Here is a 22,425-nt window from a genome sequence, read left to right as displayed (position 1 = left end):
ACTGTGACACAGCTCTGATCCTCAATCACTGTCACACACTGGTTTTCACACAATCACGATCACCATCTGTACTCTTAAAACAGGATATTTACTCTCCTGCAAAAATTGGGTTAAGATGACAACAGCTCTATTTTTCACACACGCCTTCACATACTGTATTTTTTCATCCACATAATCCCTGACAATCCCTGACATTACACAGTTATGGTCACACACTGTCTGCTGTCTTCTTCTCACTCCCACTTGACACCTACTCAGACACACATACGCGCATACTCACTCACGCACGCACTCACTCACGCACACGCGCTCACAGTCCCGGGATCCGAGGGGCGGGTCCGCGGGGGTCTGAGCCGCCGGGGGTCAGCGCCGGAATCCCAGCCCAGGCCAGTGCGGCCCCGCCCTGCCCCGCCCCCTCATGCATATGCAGCACCTCAGCCTAGCAGCCCGGCCCCCAGACGGCCATTTGTAGCGGCGCTGGAGGCAGCGTTCGGCAGGCGCTGCGGCGACGTGAGGAGGAGCGCGCCCCCCGGCCGCTGCCGCCCCTGGCCCCTGCGGTCCTCCCGCTCCTCCGCGCCTCGGGCGGGACCCGGCCAGCCCGGGCGCCGCGCTGCCGCCCGGAGCGGCCCTCCCGGCAGCTCCCGGCGCCCGGGACCCCCGCCCGCCGCTCGCCCGCAGCCCGCCGGCCGCACACGTCCCCGGAGCCGGGCCTAGGGCGGGCGGCGGCTCGGCGTGGCCGGGCGGGCTCGGCGGCGTCCCCATGGCCGCGGCAGGCTGGCGGGACGCCTCCGGCCAGGAGAAGTACCGGCTCGTGGTGGTCGGCGGAGGCGGCGTGGGCAAGTCGGCGCTCACCATCCAGTTCATCCAGGTACCTGGAGCGGGCCTGCCGGGGGCGCCGGGGTGGCGGCGGGCGGGGGCTCGCGCTACCTGTGGCGGGGCTGCTGACGCGACCCCGCCCCGGAGGCGCCGCGCGGGCCGGGGGCGGGCGGGGGGTGAGGGCCCGGCTCTGCCCTCCTGCCCTGCGGCCGTGGCGCCGCGCTCCTGCCTGCCCGGCGCCCTGCTCGGCGTCCCGGGAGTCGGGCTTCTCAGGAATGTGTCCGGGAGGGCGGAGCTGGCAGGGTGGGAAGCGTCGATCCACCTTATCGCTCCGGCCCGGGCCGAGCCCTCCGGGGAGGCTGCGCCGCCGCGCCCGTCTTCCTGCCCCGAGGCCCGGGCTCCGGGCGTCGGGCGTAGGGCTTGCAGCCCCTCGAGCTGGGCTTCCAGCCGCCCCGGGCCGCCTCCTGCACCGTCGGTTGCGATCGCGGTGGCAAGTTGGCCGCGGCTCCGCGTGGTCTGCGGGTTTCTCTGCGCACGCTGAGCCGGAGCTGCCCGATCGAGCTGTGTGTTTCTCTTTGTGTGTATTTGTGCTTTTCTTTTAAGTAATCTCTTAGGTAATGTGTCCGGGTGGGAGGTGTGTGAGAATGCCCGAGGGAAATGGTGGCTTCGAGGAAGTTGAGAATGTTCTCCGATAGGATAGGGGTGAGACCATTTCCTAGGAATTCCTGGTGCCTTCCTGCTTCTCCCTTTGCCAAGGTGAAGTTTGGGATGGGCCATGCTCGGAGATGACCGACCGGGGCGTGCCTGCTGTATCTGTTCCAACTACCCACTCCCCCCACCCCGAGACCTCTTTGGATGCTGGAGGCGAAAGTCAGGGCTTGTGGTAAAGACAATTGCGATGGAATTCTTCATTCTTAGGATTTGCTCTGGTTAAGAAGGTTGAGCGATCTTTTTCGGGATTTTAAAAATGAGAAACCCAGATGTCTCTCCGCTTTTGTCAACCTAAAAGGTGTGGCATACGCTGCGAGAGAAGGAAGGGACCCCGTTATAACAGGTAACAAAAGATATTCTTAGTACACAAGAGTACTGCTAAGATGCTTTGGTGAAGAATTAATTTCTGGTTTCCGTTTCATTCATTTGTTATCAACTGGGATACTTGAATGGCGTATTTCATTTCACTTCACGTTTATAGTGACATTAAAATACAGAGTACTGTTAAATGTGATTGTTACCTTTCACGTTGCCTAAATGAGCAATAATTTGCTGTTGTAATATTTCAAGGGGTTAAAAACTGCTGCTAAAACCTTTGTATCCAGGAAGAGAAGATGTTTGTGTAATGAATATTTACAGTATGCTCATTAGTGGGTTAAAAAAAAAATCACACTTTGTAAGAGGTGAGATTGGTTTAAGTTTAGCAGGCTGTAGAATCAGGGATGTTATGTTATATCCCTAGGGCCCAGAGAGAGACTTTAACTGATGGCAGAGCAAAACAATTTATAGCTAAACCTTTCTTTGGGGACTGTTGTTGGGCTGGTGGTGGTGGTGATGAGTGAGAGGATAATTCTGGGTTCCAGTATTAGTAAAGTGTCACCTGACAGGTTTAAACCCACACATACTTAGGTTTTTTTTTTTTGGGTGGGGAGGGATCTTCTGAATGTATTTGAATCTTAAGTTACTTAATTAAGGTACTGGAACCTTTTGTTTTTGGGAAATGGTTTTAGAAATTGTTAAGATAACAGTAATTGCTATTTTTAAAATGATTTTCTAGAATTCATTTGTTAAAGAAACACCTTCATGAATAGTACTGTACTAGATGGTATAAAAGAAGGGAAGGTGTGTATGCATGTGAAAGACATACATATATATACATAGAGAAAAAGTGAGCTTTGAGTCAACTGAAGTGTCTGTCTTATTCTGTCATATATTGGTTGTGAGAACAGTGCCAGAATATTCAGCATCTCTGAGCCTCAATTTAATTATCAGTAAAACGGGTGGGCTGACACATTGTTTATAATCCTATAAATTATGGGAATATTGTTAGCACCGTATCTGTCACGTAATATGTGCTCACTTAATGATTGCTGCTAGTATAAGTGTCTGTGTACAGTTCTGTAACACATTTAAATGCAAAGAATTCAGAATTGGGTAAAAGTCAGTTTGCAAAGACTTGATAAAAGTGCTGTGTAGGCTTGGCGGTAGGGAGAGAGGACATACCTTCTGTGAGCATGGGGGAGTTATATGCTAGTTTGGAGAGAGAAGGCAGGCAAGGAGGGGAGTGGGAGAGGCAGATGAATTGGAGCCAGTGAAAGAGAGTAATATAGGTTCTGACATCGGAGGAGACTTTCTGGAGAGGTAGGAGCCAGACCACTTCCATGGAGTCTCAGCTCTGCCACTTGCTGCATGTATAATCTTAGATAAATTACTTAACCTCTTGGTATCTCAATTTTCCCCATCTGTAATCCGGAGAGATAGAAAGTACCAGATAGTGTTGTTGTGAAAATTAGACTTAACATATGTCAAGGGCTTAAAACAATGCCTAGTGCATAATAAATCTACAGATGTTATTGCTGTTATATTAATCTTATACTATGGAGCTAAAGTGACTATTTATCATCTACACTTAATAGAGCCACTATTTATTGTATGACTCTTGGGAAATTAAAATTCATTCTGCTGTGATTGTCTAGCAGTAGTAATTGGGAGAGGAGATGGCAGAAGGATAATAATCTTAACAAGCGGAAGTGAGTTCTCTTTGTGGATCAGGATGACACAAATTGGTTTTATTTATTTTTTAAGTCTTCTGAAACATCCTTTTTACAGTGTTCCGTATATATTTTTCTATGATATCATCTTGAGCAGAAAAAATGTAATAAATTGGGGAATGGAGAATGTAAAAACACTTTGTATTTAGCCTTGACTTTCTGTAACCTTAGGTATACTTGTGATTTAGCATATGAAGAGCTGCAAAATAGGAGATTAAGGCAATAATTAGTGCATTTTCTCCTTAAAAATGACTTTAGCAGATCATAAAATGTCTGTATGAAGACGTAAAATATGTTTTTGTTGTTCATAGTTTTTTGAAAAATGTTTTAAATTCTGTTGGTAAATGGAATACCTAAATGATGAGTAAATACCTAAATGATGAGTAGTTAGGAAGTGATCTTAGCATTGTACAAAGAAATGGAGAGAATTTTGCATATCTGAATTCTAGGTTTCCTTACTCAGGTGATGCTAGGGAATTTCTTAATCTCTCCTAATCTTTTCAAGGCTTTAGTTTTTTTTTCTCCATAAAACACTGAGTTTGGGTGAACAAACCTGCACCTTTGAAATTCTAGGTTCTCATTTAACCAGCTGTGTGCCTTAGTCAAGTTTCTTGGGTTCCCCAAGCCTCAGTTTCCCTATATGAAAAGGGAAATTAAGTAGTACCTTTAGGTTTTTTGGAATAATTACAATAATGCACGCAAATTGTTCAGCACAGTGCCATCTGCAGAGTATGTTAATAATTGTTACCTGGTTTTAATTGCTTCTATTACTTCTGTATCTTGTTCTTCCAAAACAAAATTTGTAATGTATTTATTTTTCCTTGACACGTAATCTGGTCTTTTAAGTCTTCAGTACCCCCTGCCTCCCACCCCAACCTCAAACTCCCCTCTTCACTTTGTGTGGTATTGAGGTGATGAATATTGATCCTGTTTTGAGTCGGGGAAACTTCTTTTTATCAGTTGCAAGTTGATTTTAGGAAAAGATGGAGTAATCGTTGGGTTTGAGGTTAATGCTTTACCTGCTAACTCTGAGAAGAGACCACACATGTTTTATAAAATTAAAGAGAGGAATTTCCCATCTTCTATTCTTTGTTTAGCATCCTGACTTTCTGTTGAGCAGTTTGTCACATTTTGAACTATGTAGGGGGTAGTTGATTCCTTACTCACTGGGTTTTAGTCTTACAACCTGTTAGCTGGACCTGACTCAGACATTGCTTTTAACCCAGAGTTTGTCTTTTGCTGGATGCTTTTTCATTGCCTTTTCCTTGGGGTGGAGAGCCTAGAAGAGATTTCAAGACACATGTATTTATGTTATAGTTAATTGATCCATGTGTGAAGGTTGTGAGTTTAGATTCCAGAATTGCTGTTCTGTTGCGATATCTGGAAGACACTCTCTGCAATTAAAATAACTTGTGTCTGTGAGTTTGAAACTGTACTGTAGACTTGTTTTTTTGTGTGCAGATTATATTTTCAGAGGAATTTACAAATGAATTCTTAGCATTGAAAAATAAGGCACCTCAGCTGATGGTGGTACATACTAGAGATTGCCTCATTTTGGTAACACCTGAAATGGATGTGCTGGCAGTTCCTGCATAGAAATGGTAAGCACTCAAGGGAAAGGATGATCACTTTTAACAGAGGATAAGCAGAAGGAAATTCCAACCTAGGTTTTCTTAAAACTCATTCTCACATGTGTGTCTCCTTATTGGGATGGGGAAGTTGGCAGGAGTTAGTGGAGACGCTTCTGTTGAGTGTCAAGAATCCTCTTTTCCCTTGGTCGAGTACCATTAGAAGGCAAAGTGATGGTGACAGGCAGCTGCCTACTGGGATGGGATTTTTAATTCACCTGTGTTGCTGAAGTGTGGGTCTTTACCAAGCTTTGAAATGGAAGTAGTCCTTAAGGGGCGCCTGAGTGGCCCAGTCAGTTGGGCATTGGACTCGATTTTGGCTTGTGTCATGATCCTACGTTTCATGAGTTCAAGACCTGCATCAGGCTTTGCACTGACAATGTGGAGCCTGCTTGGGATACTGTCTCTCGAAAGAAAGGAAGAAAGAAAGCGAGAGAGAGAGAGAGAGAGAGAGAGAGAGAGAAAGAAAGAAAGAAAGAAAGAAAGAAAGAAAGAAAGAAAGAAAGAAAGGAAGAAAGAAAAGAAAGAAAGTCAGTCTTTGGTTCGGTTAGGCAAATAAATTGGTAACTTTAAAAAGGGGGAAGGAGTGGGGAAAGAGACTTTCTTGAAGCAGTATTGTTTTTATTTTAAGTTTCCTTTTTTAAAAAAGTTTATTTTGAGAGAGAGAGAGAGAGAGCACGAGTAGGGGAGGAGTAGAGAGAGAATCCCAAGCAGGCCCCCCTGACATTGTGGAGCCTGACTCGGGCTCCATCCCATGAACTGTGAGATCATGATCTGAGCTGAAATCAACAGTCTGAAGCTCAACTGACTGAGCCACCCAGGCACTCCTTAAGTTTCCTTTTTCAAATTAAAACTGATCTCATAAAATTGAGATTTTGTGATGCAATGTGAACATCTTTCTTTCTTTCTTTCTTTCTTTCTTTCTTTCTTTCTTTCTGTTAGGAAAAATAGAAGCGTGTTTAGAGTATTAGTTCTTTTGTGCCCTTCTTACTGAAAAGTGATAATGAGTAAAAGACTTTCATTCTGCTGGTAGACAATGTTAGTTAATAGTGAATCTACTGGTAAGGCCTTGATCTTGAATTACTTTGGATAGATAGAGCTGCTGAGTCTGTGTTTGGGATTGAAACTTAAAGTAATGTCCTTGGTAGGCCTTTGATTTATTTCTACTTTGCAAAGAGAAATGTCTCTCAGGCTTTTGTGAAAAAGACAAATATTTATATATTCACGTATTTTCTGTGTGGTTCTGAAAGAAACAAAGAAATGTAAGTTGTCTAAAATTGTGCTACTGGAGACATAATTAGACTGAGTTCCTTGTCACCCTATAAATTATATTTTATTTTTAGTGTTGTATAAAAGCGCTATGATTGTTTATTGGTTACATGCATTAAATCATAGTTTAATTAGAAATATTATAGTCACAGAACTTGTTGTTTGTATACATTAGGAGTTTAATATTGCCAGCCAACTTATCTTGCCGCCTCATATGGTGATGTTTTTTCTAGGAGAAAGAGCTTTGTATACAAGTAAGTACATGTTCAGTACTAGAAGTATGAATATAAATGTCAAAGTAATATTCAGTGTTGCTTTTTCAAAAAACTTTACCCAGATTTTCCAAATGCTAACATTTTACCATATTTGTTTTATCCTTTTCCCCATATATGCTTTTTTAAAATCATTTAAGTGTAAGTTGAAGACAGTGACCACTTATTTTTAAGTATCTCCATGTATATTTCCTAAAAATGAGCATTTGCTTATATAAACAAGATATATAACCAAAATCAGAAATTAACATTGATGTATTAGTAATCTAACACGTAGAGCTTTTTCAGATTTTGCCAATTGTCCCAATAATGCCCTTTATAGCAAAAGAATATCTCAGATTAAGCATTGCGTTCAGTTTCCATATCTTCTTTAATTTGGAACTGTTTTTTAGTCTTTGTATTTTAGGACATTGATATTTTTGAAGCGTGTATCTTATTTGTAGAGTTCCTTGATTAGGGTTTGTTTTTTTCTTTTTTTTTTTTTTTTTTCCCAGCAACACATTTTTCTACAATTGAAAATGTCCATATAATCCAGTTATTTCCTTTTAAGTAACATTTAACATAGCTAGCTAGGGTTTGTTTCTTTATTGTTAAATTCAGGTTCTGCATTTGCAGGGGAGGAACAACACAGAAATAATGAATTCTTCTTAGTGCATTATATCAGGAGACGTAAAATAGATGTAGATTTGATTCTATCTGTGCTTAACCTTTTGACTCCAGATCTAGAAATTTACCCTTAAAATACACACACATGAGGTCACAGCATTGTTTGTAATTGAAGAAATTGGAAACACAGAATAGGAGAGGGATTGAATAAAATATGGTACATGTGGAGCATTATGTAGCTGTAAAAAAAAAAAAAAGATTTCTATGAACTGATGTGAAGGGCCTTCCAGGATAAATTGTTCAGTGAAAAAAACAGTGCAAAATACCTATTGCATAATGTGCAGTATACTGCATTTTGTGTAAGAAAGAAGGGGAAATAAGAAAATACATATGTTTTTGGTTATTGGGACAAAAACACAGAATGGATAAATCAGAGATTAATGAGATTATTGGTTAGCCAGAGAGGGTGGGTAGGAATGAGGGGGAAGGGGTAGAAAGAATGGGGTTGGTAACCTTTCTGAGGATACTTTCTGACTTTTGGAACCATGTTTAATGTTTCACATACTTAGTCCATAAACAGCAAACACGAGTACAATCAAGTGGTGAAGAAAAAACCACCCTCAGGTGGAGTACAAACAAATAAATGAACTAGGGTCGCCTGGGTGGCTTGGTGGGTTAAGAAGCTAACTCTTGATTTCAGTTTAGGTCATGACCTCATGGTTCATCAGTTCAAGCCCCACATCCAGCTCTGTGCTCACAGCATGGAGCCTGTTTGGGATTCTCTCTCCCCCTCTCTTTGCACCTCCCTCGCTTGCTCTCTCTGTTTCAAAATAATAAACTTAAAAAAAAATAAAGGAAATAAATGAACCGAACCTTATTTCAAATGAGTAAGATAACTACACTGAAGGGGGGAAAGAAAAAAACTAACTTTTGAACTGGGTGTTTGGACTATGTCCTCAGGATAAAGACAAAAAGAACTTGAAGCAAACATTGAACTCTAGTTAGTAGGCTGTGTGTGTGTGTGTGTGTGTGTGTGTGTGAGAGAGAGAGAGAGAGGGACATGGCTTTTCAATTCTGAAACAATTTTTAAAAAAAATTTTTTTTCAACGTTTTTTATTTATTTTTGGGACAGAGAGAGACAGAGCATGAACGGGGGAGGGGCAGAGAGAGAGGGAGACACAGAATCGGAAACAGGCTCCAGGCTCCGAGCCATCAGCCCAGAGCCTGACGCGGGGCTCGAACTCACGGACCGCGAGATCGTGACCTGGCTGAAGTCGGACGCTTAACCGACTGCGCCACCCAGGCGCCCCAACAATTTTCTATACTAGGATTAAGCAAATAAGTAAATATGTTGTGGAAAATGGGAGCCAACTTTCTCATTGTTGGTGAAGGGAGTTTTAAATGTGGAAAGGGGGAAGGCTAACCTCAACTCAGATGCTTGCCTGGAATTGAAGATGTTGTCACAGATTCATGGTTTAAAAATTATAGATGCAGAAAAAGATGCATGTGGATACACATGCACATATCTGTGCCTTTTTTTTTTTTTCAGCTCTGTATGCTGAGAGTACATAGAAATCGCGACTTCTTATTAGCAGTGAGAATACCTAGAGCCAGATCTTGGTTTCTAAATACCCTTCTTTACTAGAAGGAAACTTGGAGAAGTGACTAATCCCAGGCCTAGAGCAGAGAATAGAAGATGAGCTAGGAACATCTTGTAGTGCCAGAAAGTAAGATAGTGCTCAAAAGACAAAACAATGGTGACATGTCAAAGAGACACAGCCAACCCAAAGAACTCCCATTGGCTAACTCTGGGACAATATAGTCCATCGAATAATGATACTAATTGATTATCGTCCATAAAGTAAGAATCTGTGAATCCATAGGGATAAATGAAGGAGGAAGGAAAGTTCTTACGGTAGAATTCTAATAAACTTAGGGGAGGTGGTGGAATTAGAAAATCACTATTTGGCAGTATAACAGTTGATTCAAGTCAGAATCATAAATAGATGTTAAAACTGGTGGGTTTGAGAGTAGCTGGATATTAACATAGTCTCAAAGTATCTGCCCATAAGGTATTAATTATTGAGGGAAAATAATAACCACAGTGAGGAAACCTGGCTGACGTCACCTTGGCCAAGTGATCAAAACTAAGACCTCTGATGTTGCTTTATTTAGGTAATGATAAGCAGAGTTTGTTCTATTCAGTTATGTTAACAAAATCTGGTCTTCATAATCAGTCTAGCTTGGCATGGAGTGAAATTAAGCCTAAAGAAACCAAGTTGAGGCAAAAGGGGATTGACTTGTTCTGTTTAAGGAGAAAATTTCTGTCTAATTTTGTAGGCAGGTATCTTGAGGGAAAGGTTGAAAAATTTCTATTAGGTCAGTACAGATTTTGGTCATGATCTTTAGCATAATGACCTCCCTTTGTACTAATCTTGTATTTTGCTATATATTTTCTATCTTTTTTTACTCAGATTTACCTTAAAATTATTCATAAACATTTTTAATTAGAAAATTAGAATAATACTGTTTTATTCCCAGTTATGGGAAGTGAGGAAGTTAGAAGTTTTGTTTGCTGTTTCCACCCATATCTTTCATAAATTTAGTGTCCTTATTTAAAGCAACCAAGTGTGTGTTGCAGTGTTTTTAAAAGATTGTTTTTTGTCTTTTACATTCTGTTTTGCTATTATAATAGTAAATAGTAATGGTATTAATCTTTTTCCTATGAAGGGTCATTGCTTTTATTTGCCATTTGTGTCATTCTCACTGGTGTCAGTGCTTACAGGTAGTCTTTATCAACAGCTAGTCTTTATTTTGAAATGTGATTTGGAGAATACTTTCAAGTATTTTTACTGTAAAGATAGCCAAGGTTATATTTACTTTTGCATGGTAAGTGATGATTTGGCTGGACATAAAATTGTTGGGCCCCCCAGCGTTTTTGTACTATGACAGTGGGGGTATATCTTTGTTTTCTGATTCTTGACCTTTATTTGGCTGGTGGGCCTCCCATTTCTGTCCTGCAGGAATAATTATTTTCTGCTTGCATGCTTGTAGCCTTTGCTTATCACTGGAAATGGAAACATTTATCAGGATATGGGTAGAACTTTTTCTCTGTTCACTAGGTTTCCCTGGGAAATGATGAAACCCTCTTATCTCAGGTCTGGGAAGGTTTTCTTCATTTTTGAATTCATTTTCTCAATCATCTCATGAAATACTTATTATTTATGCATCGATTCTCTGCAGTCATTATACCATACTGTGTTAAGTTAATCAGCAAAAAAGAAGATAGTCTTTATTCTAGGAAAATTTGCCAAATTGCCTTCTGTATCATTGATGTAGTTTTCTGGATGTGAAATCTAATTACTGTCTCAAACTGATTTAATGCCCTTGATATCTCAGTCTGATATTAACGAGTGGTAATGTTCTTTTTTTTTTTTTTTCTTAAGGCCACAAAACTGCTATTTTCTAAAGTTTGGTGCTATTTAAGGAAATAACTCCTTCCAGGGGGAGACGTTTTTCCCTGTGTAGTAGAGTATGTTTTTAAAAATGTATCATCCCATGAAGAGTTGCTTTTAGCCATTCCTGGTGTTGGAGGTAAAGAACTGGCCATCCTTCAGAATTACTGTGGGGCCCTTGGATTCTCAATCTTTTTGATGCTGAAGGGCAGGTTGATACCAGGGGGCTTTAATTTTTGGAGTATCAGCAGGATTTCAACAAATGTGAAATTCTGTTAATTCAGTCATATTTGGGGTTTTGGCTCCAAAATTCTCATTTTGGAGAATTAGAGGTGGTTGAAAGGGATAGTTTTCAGGTTTATTTACCCTTCAAGATTAAGCTTTCTGCACTGAGGCACATGGAAGAAGCTGGGGAGACAGTGAGTGTGAGATGCTGTAAGATGAAGATCAAGGCAAAGGTTTTTCTTGCTGTAGGTATAGAAATTGGAATGGCTTAGAAGCAAAAGAAGTCCTTTCTTTAGCATGTGTGTGTATGTATGTGATCCGAAGTGTGCTTATTTGATATTGTATAGATGTCTTTTCATGATTTCATAAACTTTTTTGTTCTTTTTCCTTTTTTTAAATGAGATTGCCATCTACTTTTTACAGTAGTACTTTAGGTAATTTACATGGCATTTTAAAGAAATTGTAGTGAGAGGTTTTCTAGGATGTTTGTAGTGCCTTTAATGACTTGTGGAAAGGCACTGTAAGACTGATTTTGCATTGCTTCCTTTGATATGAAATCTTGTACTTTGTATTCTTAGATAAATTTCATTTGTTTGAATGTCTCCTTAATTTTTAAGATGCACATTTGGGGAAGGGTTGAGTGGATCCTTCTGTGGATTTCTAGCTTTGTTAGGCTGTGGTCAAAGAATGTGACCTATAAATTCTCTGTGTTTTGGAACATTAAGAATTTTTAGTGGCCAAATACTATTAATATTTGTAAATATTTTAAGAACACAAGAGAAGAATGAGTATTCATTTGTAGCTTCTAAGGTGCAAAGTTTTGTTCAAATCTATTATAATGGAATTTGCTGATTATATTCAGATCTTTTATAGCTTCTGTTTTTTGTTACCTATTTAATCTGTGAAACTCTGAAATACATTCATTAAATATCCCATGAAGACTGTGTTTTAAGTTTCCTTGAGTGTCTTATTTTGCTTTATTTTGATGTTATAATTTTATATATAAAATGTTATGCTTGAATCTTTGTATTAAAATTCAGTAGTATTAGTCTCGTGTGGAGTTTAACCTTGATTTTCATCCTGTGATATTACATTGCCGTTCTGCTTTCTGTTTGTATGCATTTACTTCATTGATATTTTACATTTCTTTTTTGGTTATTTTGTGGTAAGCTTTTGTGAGCAGTATTTAATGTGATCTTTAAAAGTCAAATCTGAGGGTCTTTGTCTTTTGGTAGGGAATTCAGCCCATTCACATTTATTGTGTAATTTGATTATGTATTTGTGAAGTAATCTAGATAAATACATTTTTATCCTTTTTATTTTTATATTTTCTTTGTTTTTAATTTTTATTTATGCAGGCTTAATTGAGTTTATTTTTATTGCTTTATTTACCATGCATTGAGAGTATAAATGTAGAAATTATTTTAAAAGTAGAGTTTGTTTCTGTGACACTTATTCCTTGTGGTTGCTTTTGTCATAGTCATATGTAGTCTGTGACATTAACCACAACAGCTGCCATGTTTTTGTTTTTTTAAAAAGATTTCCTAGACCTGAAAAAATTCATGCTGCTTATCTGAGAAAAGACAGTTTGAGGTAGTGCAAAGAATCCTTTTTGTGAGTCAAGACATTCATGTAGATCTTGGTTTAGCCTATATATGACTGTGGCTTTGGACAAGATAACCATTCTGTGTTTGATTCACTTTGGCACTGTTATTTTAAGCCCTGTAAACACGAGAATGTTTACAAGTAAAACAAGTATTTCAGTAAAGGATTTTATAGATTTGGAATATTTTGCCCGAATGTCTGCCCCTTAGTTGTATTTGTTTGTACATTTTATACTTTAGATTTTGAGAGTCATAGACCAAGGATACTTCTGTTACATAGAAGTAATCATGTAGCAAAATATGTTAATATTTATTAATTGTTAGTATTAGGTCTTGAACAGGAAATAGTAAATCGTTGGGAAAAGAAAGTGGTCTTAAGAAAGATGAGTTGTGTCTATTCTGGTTCCATAGCTGCTGGTTACTAAAGAAGACAAAGAACCGAACTGTTTTTCACTTCGGATTTCAGAGTTTCTTTGTAATTAAAAGATTACCTATACGTAGTAACGTAGTAACGTGTACATTTGAATGAATCTTGTGTTAGAAGTTTTAGTAGTTGATCCATAGCATTCAGTTTTTTTTGAAAATAGTCTTTAGAGAAGATAGTCCTATTGTAATTTCTTTCTGGAAATTCTGACTCAGGAAATGTAAAACAGCCTGAGAGTAAGGTCTTAAAAGATTTATTACTTTTGTCTTGTTTCCTGGTGGGTTTTCTTTTAATGCCTTGTTTTTGGTTAAATGATGACATGTGGTTGAGATTACAACAGTCAGCAATTTGTTAGCTGAGAGGAAAAGAATAGTAAGCACATAGTTGAGTCAAACTGCAAAGGAAGTTTTGTGATAGGTATAACATTTAAGTTTTAGAAATCTTGTGGAAAAGTTGCGTGACTGTGAAATTTGTAATTTTTGTCCCTTTTGTCTCTGAAATTAAGGTGTGTCAGTAAGGTGGGGAAATTCGCCTTAAGCGTGTGTATGCATGTGTGCAAGCATACACAGATGTGGATCTTGTTCGAACTGAGAGTGAATTTAAGTTTAGAGAAGGGTTCATGGGTTTTGGGAATAAAAAAATGCAGATAAAGTATAAAACAGTGGACTTGGTCTGTGATAATTTAACTTGCAGATGTTTAAATGAATGGTTACAATAGCTTGAGTACTACCCGAATTATTTTCACATATTGGCATGGAATTTCCATGCCAAACCTTGGTTTGAATTAGCTACTTCTCAATTACCAAGTTACTTAATGTTAACAGCTTTGTATCACTGCAGTGTTATATGGTCAGACACTTTACATTTAGCTGAGCGTTAAGAATGGAGTAGGAATTGGTGAGATTATGTATCAGCAATTCAGACTTCATCAAATGTTGGGTTTTGGGATTATTTTCTTACCATTAGAAAGTCTGATAGGTGATCATAATTTTAGCAGGTGTTAAAATAGTATGGAAAGTTTTGTTATAATGTTAGATTGTGATTCTTGGGTTTTAATTTTTTGTTTAAAGACAGACTGATTTTGTTTATTGTTTCTCCTTTCTTAATTGCAAATTACGTATTTACTTAGATTTCTTTGTAGCAGACAGTTTCAGGAAGGAGCCATTGGCAGAGCTGATTAGTCAAATGAAGTTGTCTGACATGGGTTACTTTAGTTTGTGGTTTTAGATGAACAGTACATGGTGCACAGCTGTTGCTCCAACAGCTTTGTTCCAGCTGTCTTACTGGCCTGTCACAAAATACCCCACATTCCTTTTTTTTTTTTTTTTAAGTGGAACCCCGTGTAATATTCTATACTCTATTGCTTAAAATGGGTCCTACTAATTACTTTAATGACTTTTCTTCACTTTTATTCCTCTCCATAGCTACTTATTTAGAATGGCACTAAAATGGATTATGAGTGATTTATAAGCCTTGTCATATTTATAATTTTTTGTTGTTAATTAAAGTTGCAGTTGTGAAATGTTTGTACAGGTTAAGTAGTTAACATTGAAAAGGGCACCCAACGTAATGTCCCCAAATAAATAGTTGGTATTTGGATATGAAACTGGCATCTTTTAATTTCCTATTTGAACCTTGAGTTTGTATTAATAAGTTTCAACAGAATTATAAGATGGAAAGCCATAATATGGTTTATAAAGCTTGTGTAGTACTTTTATAGGTAGACTTTACTTTGTGTTTTTGGTACAGTGGTTGGACTTCATTTTACTATCTTATGTCGTAACTGAATTACAATACTAATGATTTCAAGTTTTTTTCTTAAAGATCTTACTTTTTTTTAAATGTTTGTTTATTTTTGACACACACAGAGACAGAGCACGAGTGGGGGAGGGGCAGAGAGAGAGGGAGACACAGAATCAGAAGCAGGCTCCAGGCTCTGAGCTGTTAGCACAGAGCCCGATGTGGGACTCAAACTCGCGGACTGTGAGATCATAACCTGTGCAGAAGTAGGACACTTAACCAATTGAGCCACCCAGGCGCCCCAAAGATCTTATTTATTTATTTTTTTAATTTTTTAATTTTTTTAATGTTTTTTATTTATTTTTGGGACAGAGAGAGAGCATGAACGGGCGGGAGAGGGGCAGAGAGAGAGGGAGACACACAGAATCCGAAACAGGCTCCAGGCTCCGAGCCATCAGCCCAGAGCCTGACGCGGGGCTCAAACTCACGGACCGCGAGATCGTGACCTGGCTGAAGTCGGACGCTTAACCGACTGCGCCACCCAGGCGCCCCATTTTTTAAGTAATCTCTACACCCAAAGTGGGGCTTGAACTCACAATCGTAAGATCAAGGGTTGTATGCTCCACTGACTGAGCCAACCAGGCACCTGTTTGTTTTGCTATTTAATAAGGAACAAGGACCTATGAAGAATATTTTGAATCAATGATGACTAATATATGTTGAACATATTCTGTGTATTAGACGTCATGCTAAAAACTTTATCAATATCGCCTCATTTAATCTTTATGATTTATTATGTCTTTTTTTACAGCTATAGAGACTGAGGCTCAGTGGTTAAATATGTTGCTCAGGATCCCACAATAATGGCTCAGATGGGACTTGAACCTTTATTTTCTGATTACAAAGCACCTTACAGGTGCTAAGGGCTACACTATACTACCTTGCCCCCAAAAACCACTTTTTATTTAATGAGTTACCTTAATAATGAAGTTTTTGTCTCAGTTGTGTTTCTTTTCTTCTTTTTTTCTTCTTTTAAAGTTAAGTTCATGAAACATTTTCCATTTAGTTGAAATTAGGAGAGCTGAGATTGCATAGTGAGTGAGGTTTTGTTTAAAGTATTGCCTTGCTTCCCTCTCTGTTCCCCTGCTTCCTTGTGATCTATGTCCCATTACTCCTGCACACGCTGCCCTGGCTTCTGCTCTCCCCAGACCTGGCAACCTCCAGACGCCTGCCCATCCTGTTTGAAATTCCTGCTCTCACACAGCCTATTGCTCCTGGAGAAGCACAGTCTGATCATGCTTAGTCACAATCTGTGTGAAATGCACATCCATGATTCTTCTGAAGCTCTGTCCTTTACCAAGTATGCCATTTTATCTGACTAATTCTTAGTCATTTTTCTAGATGTGACTCAGGGTTCATCTCCAGCAAGCCTTTCCCCAGAGAATATCCAGATTGGAGTAGGTGCCCCTCCCATGTGCCTCCATTGAATCCTGTACATATTTTTGATGAACTTTGTGAGAGTAAGTTGTGGAAGTAATGTCCCTTTACTGTTCTGAAGAACAAAAAAGAGAGTCTTTAATATGATCTTAGTACAGTTACCAAAGTCAGGAAGTTGTAATACTTTTAACTTAGATTATTGAAACTTAGTTGTTCCAATAATGTCTTCTATAGCATAGCAAAAGAAAATCTTTTTGGTCTAGGATCCAATCCAGGATTGACATTGTACTTATTTTCAATGTCTTTTTAGTCTTAAAGTTATTTGTAAAACATTCTACAATTTGGGTTATCTGATGTTTTCTAATCATTAGAAGCAAATTAGGTAGTTTCGGCAGAACTATCACAAAAGAAGAGTCTTCCTCCAGTACATACCTTATATTAGGGAGGCACATGTCTGTTTTTCCCAATACTGGTGTAGAATTGGACCACTCTGTTAACCACTGAAAAGTGATGACTGTTCCCTTTGTAATAAGTATCTTGTGGGTAGAGATACTGAGGCCAGGTTAATAACTACTTTCGAGCTTTTAGGGTTGTGTCTCTTTCTCATTGCTCAACTTCTTGTCCTTTCTTCTTTCCCTCCTTTCCTAGTTTCCTTCTTTCTTATACTCGCTGTCTCTAATTTGCATTTTGTGACAAGTTTTTGTTTTGTTTTGTTTTTATCCTCAAAGAATGCTTGCATTGTACTCACAGGTTTTTAAGGGCAGAGCCCCAGTTATACCACATTTTATTTGGTGAAAGGATCTATATTTTGTTGGCCTTGGTTTCTTCATCTGTAAAATGAAGGTTCTGAAATAGATCATATTCTAAGGTCCTTTTAGATTTTACAGTCCTATGGCACATAAGTTTAGGAGTTTGTGTGTGTGTGTGTATGTGTGTGTGTGTGGTTTTCTTTCCAGTTAGGTTGTTTTATCTTGTTTGGCATTTTTCCCCTAAGATTTTTAAAAAGTTGTCTTCATACTTCCTGTGCAGTATATAAATGTCTCACTGCTTTGGCTTATAATAGAACTGATCTTTGACTGGGGCCATGATATTCTTCACACTTGGATTGGTAATTCCTCTTTCCAACCTGGAAGACAAAGTGTGGTTTTCTTTTTTCATGGAGTGGAGAACTCATTCCTGCACAATCAATAAATCCTGTCATTCCGTGGAGTTTTCTAAATTGCTTAAAAAGGAAGAGAAGAAAAAACCCTATTCAGTCTAGTTGTGTTTATTACCTTTAAAAACATGGTTTATGCATAACTTTTTTGCAGGGTTTCATAGAATTTCTAATCATTATATCATAGTTTTTAAAGAAGTGAGAATCTTGGGGCACTTGGGTGGCTCAGTCGGTTAAGCAGCCACTCTTGATTGCGGCTTAGGTTATGATCTCATGAATCGTGAGTTCAAGCCCCATGTCGGAGTTGGCTTGGGATTCTCTCTCTTTCTGTCTCTCTGTCCCTCCCCAGCTCATGCTCTCTCGTCCTCTCAAAAAAAAATAAAAAGAATCTTGATTCATTGTAGAGTTTAGAGCAAATTATTTAGTTGTAGCAGTCAATTTCATTTTAAACAGACTGGAAGAGTCCTGTTATTTTAGCGTTGTTAATACTTTAAAATTCTGCAGTAAAAGCATTAGGTTATTTAATGAATTACAAAAATTGCTTGGCCACATCTTAACTTTTTAAAAATAATTCTTAAGAATTTTTATACTGGGGAGCCTGGATGGCTCAGTTGGTTGAGCATCCATCCGACTTCGGCTCAGGTCATGATCTCACAGTTCGTAAGTTGGAGCCCCACATCGGGCTCTGTGCTGACAGCTCAGAGCCTGGAGCCTGCTTCCAATTCTGTGTCTCCCTCTCTCTCTGCCCCTCCCCTGCTCATGGTCTGTCTCTCTCTCTGTCTCAAAAATAAATAAAAAAACATTAAAAAAAATTAAAAAAAAAAGAATTTTTATACTAACTAGAACTTACCTTTTATGATGTTTTGCACTTGAGCATTCAGGGAACTTTTATGTATATGGTTTCCTTTTAATACCAGCAATAACCCTTTATGATTGCAAGGTGGTGATCATGGTCATTGTTATTTCCATCTTGTAGAAGAGGAGATGGGGGCATGGGAAGCAGCTGTTTGCCCACGGTCCTATACCAAGTAAGCAGGGAAGCTGAGATTGGGTTTCCCAACTCCTAAAATACAATAATCGTCTTACTACAGCCTATGAATGTTATATTGGAATAAAACCCCCAACACTGGGGCACCTGGGTGGCTAAGTTGGTTGAGCATCTGACTTCAGCTTGGGTCATGATCTCACAATTCGTGAGTTGGAGCCCTGCATAGGGCTTGCTGCTGTTGGGGGGCACAGAGCCCACTTTGGATCCTCTGTCCCCCTTTCTCCCTCCCTCCCCCACTGTGCTCTCTCTCTCGCTCTCTCTCTCTCTCTCTCTCTCTCTCTCGCTTTCTTTCTCAAAAATAAGTAAACATTTAAAAAAAATGCCAACACTTACTAGAGGGGAACTGAAAGGAGTGATATAATCTCATTTAATGGATGAAATTCTGCTACCTGTTACCAGTATGGATCTGGAGGGAGCACTGAATAGGGGTGGGATCAGTGAATGAGATTTCCTCAGAAGCACACTTGATGACTTGATGGGTTTCTACTAGAGCTGTTGATGAAGAGGGCACTGTTGGAAGCTAGTGGAGGGACTAAGGTTTGTAATGGCATCCTCTCTAAAATGCAGCTTAAGAAAGCTGAGGTATTCACTGTATGGATAGATCATGCACGAGAATGACAAACAACAGATTTAAGTACGGATCGATCACCTCTTGGGGTGGGGATGAGGAAGATGGGAGAATATGACTTTCGAGAGACATATAAGGGTCGAGAATTGTTGCTAATTTTTTATTTCCTAAGTTGGGAGGTAGGTATACATACATAATTTTAATATTTTTGTATTCATAAAACATTTTCCGAGTTATTTTATGGTTAATGAAGAACAACAATGTAGTCAAATGGAAACTCTTAGCTTTTCATATGATGTTCAAGGTATCACGACTTGGTTGACAAGACACAAGTGTGTTCTTTAGGGGTTTTCCTTCAGGGTGGGAAACTTTTTATTTTTTTTCCCTGACTGTTCAAACAGCAAATAAAAATTGAGTACAATTTTTATTACAACAAAAAGTTCATATTTGAACTTGTGAGCAAAATTGTTTTGTGTGGATGTGTGTGTATACGTGTGTTTTGATTTGCTTCTAAAATTACTATATACTGTTATTGTAGCTTTCTCCAAAGCACTGCCTCTGATTTCATCTTGGTTACAGGAACTGATGATTAATTTTGCCGTAAATTTCCTGTATGAAGAAGTGATACCTTTAACTTTTCCCATCACAAATTTCTTAATACTATTTGTAGATGCACAAAATGAATGCTCGCATAATGTGGTTTTAGGTAGGTGTGACCAAGGATTAAAAGAACATCTAGGGGCGCCTGGGTGGCGCAGTCGGTTAAGCGTCCGACTTCAGCCAGGTCACGATCTCGCGGTCTGTGAGTTCGAGCCCCGCGTCAGGCTCTGGGCTGATGGCTCGGAGCCTGGAGCCTGTTTCCAATTCTGTGTGTCTCCCTCTCTCTCTGCCCCTTCCCCGTTCATGCTCTGTCTCTCTCTGTCCCAAAAATAAATTAAAAAAAAAAAAAAAATAAAAGAACATCTAGAGTACCATATACTAGGCCAGTGCTTTGCACTATACTCTCGACATTTTTGCTCATTTCTAAAGTGGATAACTTTTGGGCTGAGGGCATGTTTCATCAAGAGTTGATAATTTTTTTAGGGGGACGGGTAGGATTATTTATTTATTTTAAAATGTGTTACCCTTTTGGTGACTTTGTGAATGAAAGGAATCTTATTTCCAAGTTTGGATGATCATGGGATTAGAAAGAATGCACTTGGTGGTTATTCATCTAAAAAGTTTTGCCTTTATTTGGATACTTTTGCTTTTTGGAGAGGTAAGATGGGAGAGAGAAGAGGAACTCTGTGTTCTTCGTGAAAGTATGTATACTGGAATGTTGCTAATTCTCAACAAAGAGATTGAAAACGTGATTTAAGGGCACCTTTAGATTTATATAGATTATAGTGTGAGTTTAAGAGGAAGTGGGTGGGCTGGGGTGGGTAAAAGGTGGAAGGTTGGGGAAGGTGGAATTAATGACCTTGTTCCTGAGTTTAGAGGTTTGAATTATCTCCTTTTTTTGGAGATTACCACATATGAATTCATGGTGTATGCTGGGGGTTTCTTGGTGATTTTTTTGATAGATTCTGAATCTAAGGACTAGACTTTTACGGTATTGATTTTTTGAGAACTTGAAAAAGTGTTTTGCTTTTGACATAGTTTGACTTTAAAGGTTTTCTTTCCTTGGCATCTCCTCAAACAGAGTCATTCTGCCCATTCCAGTGGCAAGTGGAAGCTGTGGTCCATTAAGATTTTTGAAATAAAATTTGGGAAATGTTCTACACGCAGGGGTTCCTCACCCTTTTTTGTACAAAGAACTCTTCTGGCAGTCTGGTGAAACGTATGAACTCCTCAGAATACAGTTTTTTTTTTTTTTTTAATTTTTTTAATGTTTATTTTTGAGACACAGAGAGACAGAGCATGAACGGGGGAGGGTCAGAGAGAGGGGGAGACACAGAATCGGAAGCAGGCTCCAGGCTCTGAGCCATCAGCCCAGAGCCCGACACGGGGCTCGAACTCACGACTGCGAGATCGTGACCTGAGCTGAAGTCGGACACTTAACCAACTGAGCCACCCAGGCGCCCCCAGAATACAGTTTTTTGAGTGTATAAAATAAAGTATCTAGGTTTATAAAGGAAACCAATTACATTTAAGTCTAGTTATTGAAATACCAAAAACAAAAGTTTTCCTTTTTAATTGGTGTTGAGTATAAATGCTAACCTGATTTGCCTGCAATAACTGTTACATGAAATATCTGTGATTTTTTTTTTTTTTTTTTTTTTTGGTGGCCGTCACAGGTACTGCTACAGTGGTTTATTGAAGGAAATTAAATGCTAAATTTCAGTTAGAGGTTAATGGACCCCCTCTACCGCCCCCACCACCCACATTTTTGAATGAAGATTTAATTCGAAGAACCCTTTTTTAATGTAGTGAAAAAGAAGTCTGGATTTGGAGCCAGGTAACTATGGGATTGAGTCTCATCTGCTACTTACTTAACAACTGTCTGTGTATTTTCTCAACTTGGAGCTTTAATTTCCTCATCAATATAATGGAGATGGAAAATAGTACCTGTGGGATTTTAGCCTATTATACCTAGAACACCCACAAAAAAGCTAAAATCCCTCAAGTGCTGTTACCATCTCCCATCTACTATTGTAGTCAACTGGTATTGTCATTTTACCAGTTTTATTTTTTTAATGTTTATTTATTTTGAGAGAAAGAGAGATTGTGAGTGGGAGAGGGGGAGGAGAGGTAAAGACAGAGAGAGAGAGAGAGAGAGAGAGAGAGAAAAGAGAGAATCCCAATGCAGAGCCCGATGACGCCCTCAATGCAGAGCCTGATGACACGGGGCTCGATCTCCAGAACCCTGAGATCATGACCCAAGGCAAAACCAAGACCTGGGTGCTCAACTGACTAAACCACCCAGTCCACCCCTTCATTTTGCCAGTTTGAGTGAAGTATAAAAACCTACTTCCCTTTATGTCTCTTTACTCCCTCTCTCCTGCTTATAATTATTTTCAGGCTTTCCTCTACATATATATTGAAACACATCAAACAGTATTATAATTTTTCTTCAACTTACAAGCGTATTATAGAAAACTGAAGAGAAGGCAAGTCTGTCCTACTTATCCATATTTTTGCCATGTCCATCCATTCATCCATCCTTCCTTCCTTCCTGAGATTCCTTCTTTGTTTCCCTCCTGTTTAGAGAACCTCTTCCGCCATTCTTTTAGAGTTAAGTCTGCTGGTGATATAGTCACTTTTATTTGCTTTATTTTCATTCCTGGGGGCAACTTTTTTTTCTGGATATAGGATTCTGGGTTGATAGTCCTTTTTGGTTAGCATCTAAAAAATTGTGTCACTTCTGGTCTCCATGGTTTCTGATGAGCCATCTGTAGACATTCTAATTGTTTTTCTCCCTGTAGGTAAGGTGTTT

At 39.2% G+C, this 22,425-nt stretch overlaps 1 protein-coding gene across 2 annotated transcripts in view; it reads left to right on the top strand.

The window, feature by feature from the left end:
• Positions 1–461: 461 nt before the first annotated feature.
• RRAS2 (RAS related 2) overlaps positions 462–22,425 on the top strand; it is a 77,325-nt gene continuing 55,361 nt past the window's right edge. The window contains exon 1 of one of the 2 annotated variants that reach the window (XM_058688315.1): positions 462–868. In XM_058688315.1, coding sequence (XP_058544298.1) covers positions 761–868 — 108 coding nt within the window. In that variant the 5' untranslated portion in view covers positions 462–760. Of the gene's footprint in view, positions 869–21,426; positions 21,448–22,425 lie in introns of those variants that run through there. The other variant, XM_058688318.1, reaches the window with a different exon arrangement.

The sequence above is a fragment of the Neofelis nebulosa genome, chromosome 10, assembly GCF_028018385.1.
Source record: "Neofelis nebulosa isolate mNeoNeb1 chromosome 10, mNeoNeb1.pri, whole genome shotgun sequence".
In the NCBI taxonomy this organism is placed as follows: Eukaryota; Metazoa; Chordata; class Mammalia; order Carnivora; family Felidae; genus Neofelis; species Neofelis nebulosa.
The sequence above is the reverse complement of the archived record's forward strand: the minus strand, read 5'-3'. Positions and strand labels throughout refer to the sequence as shown.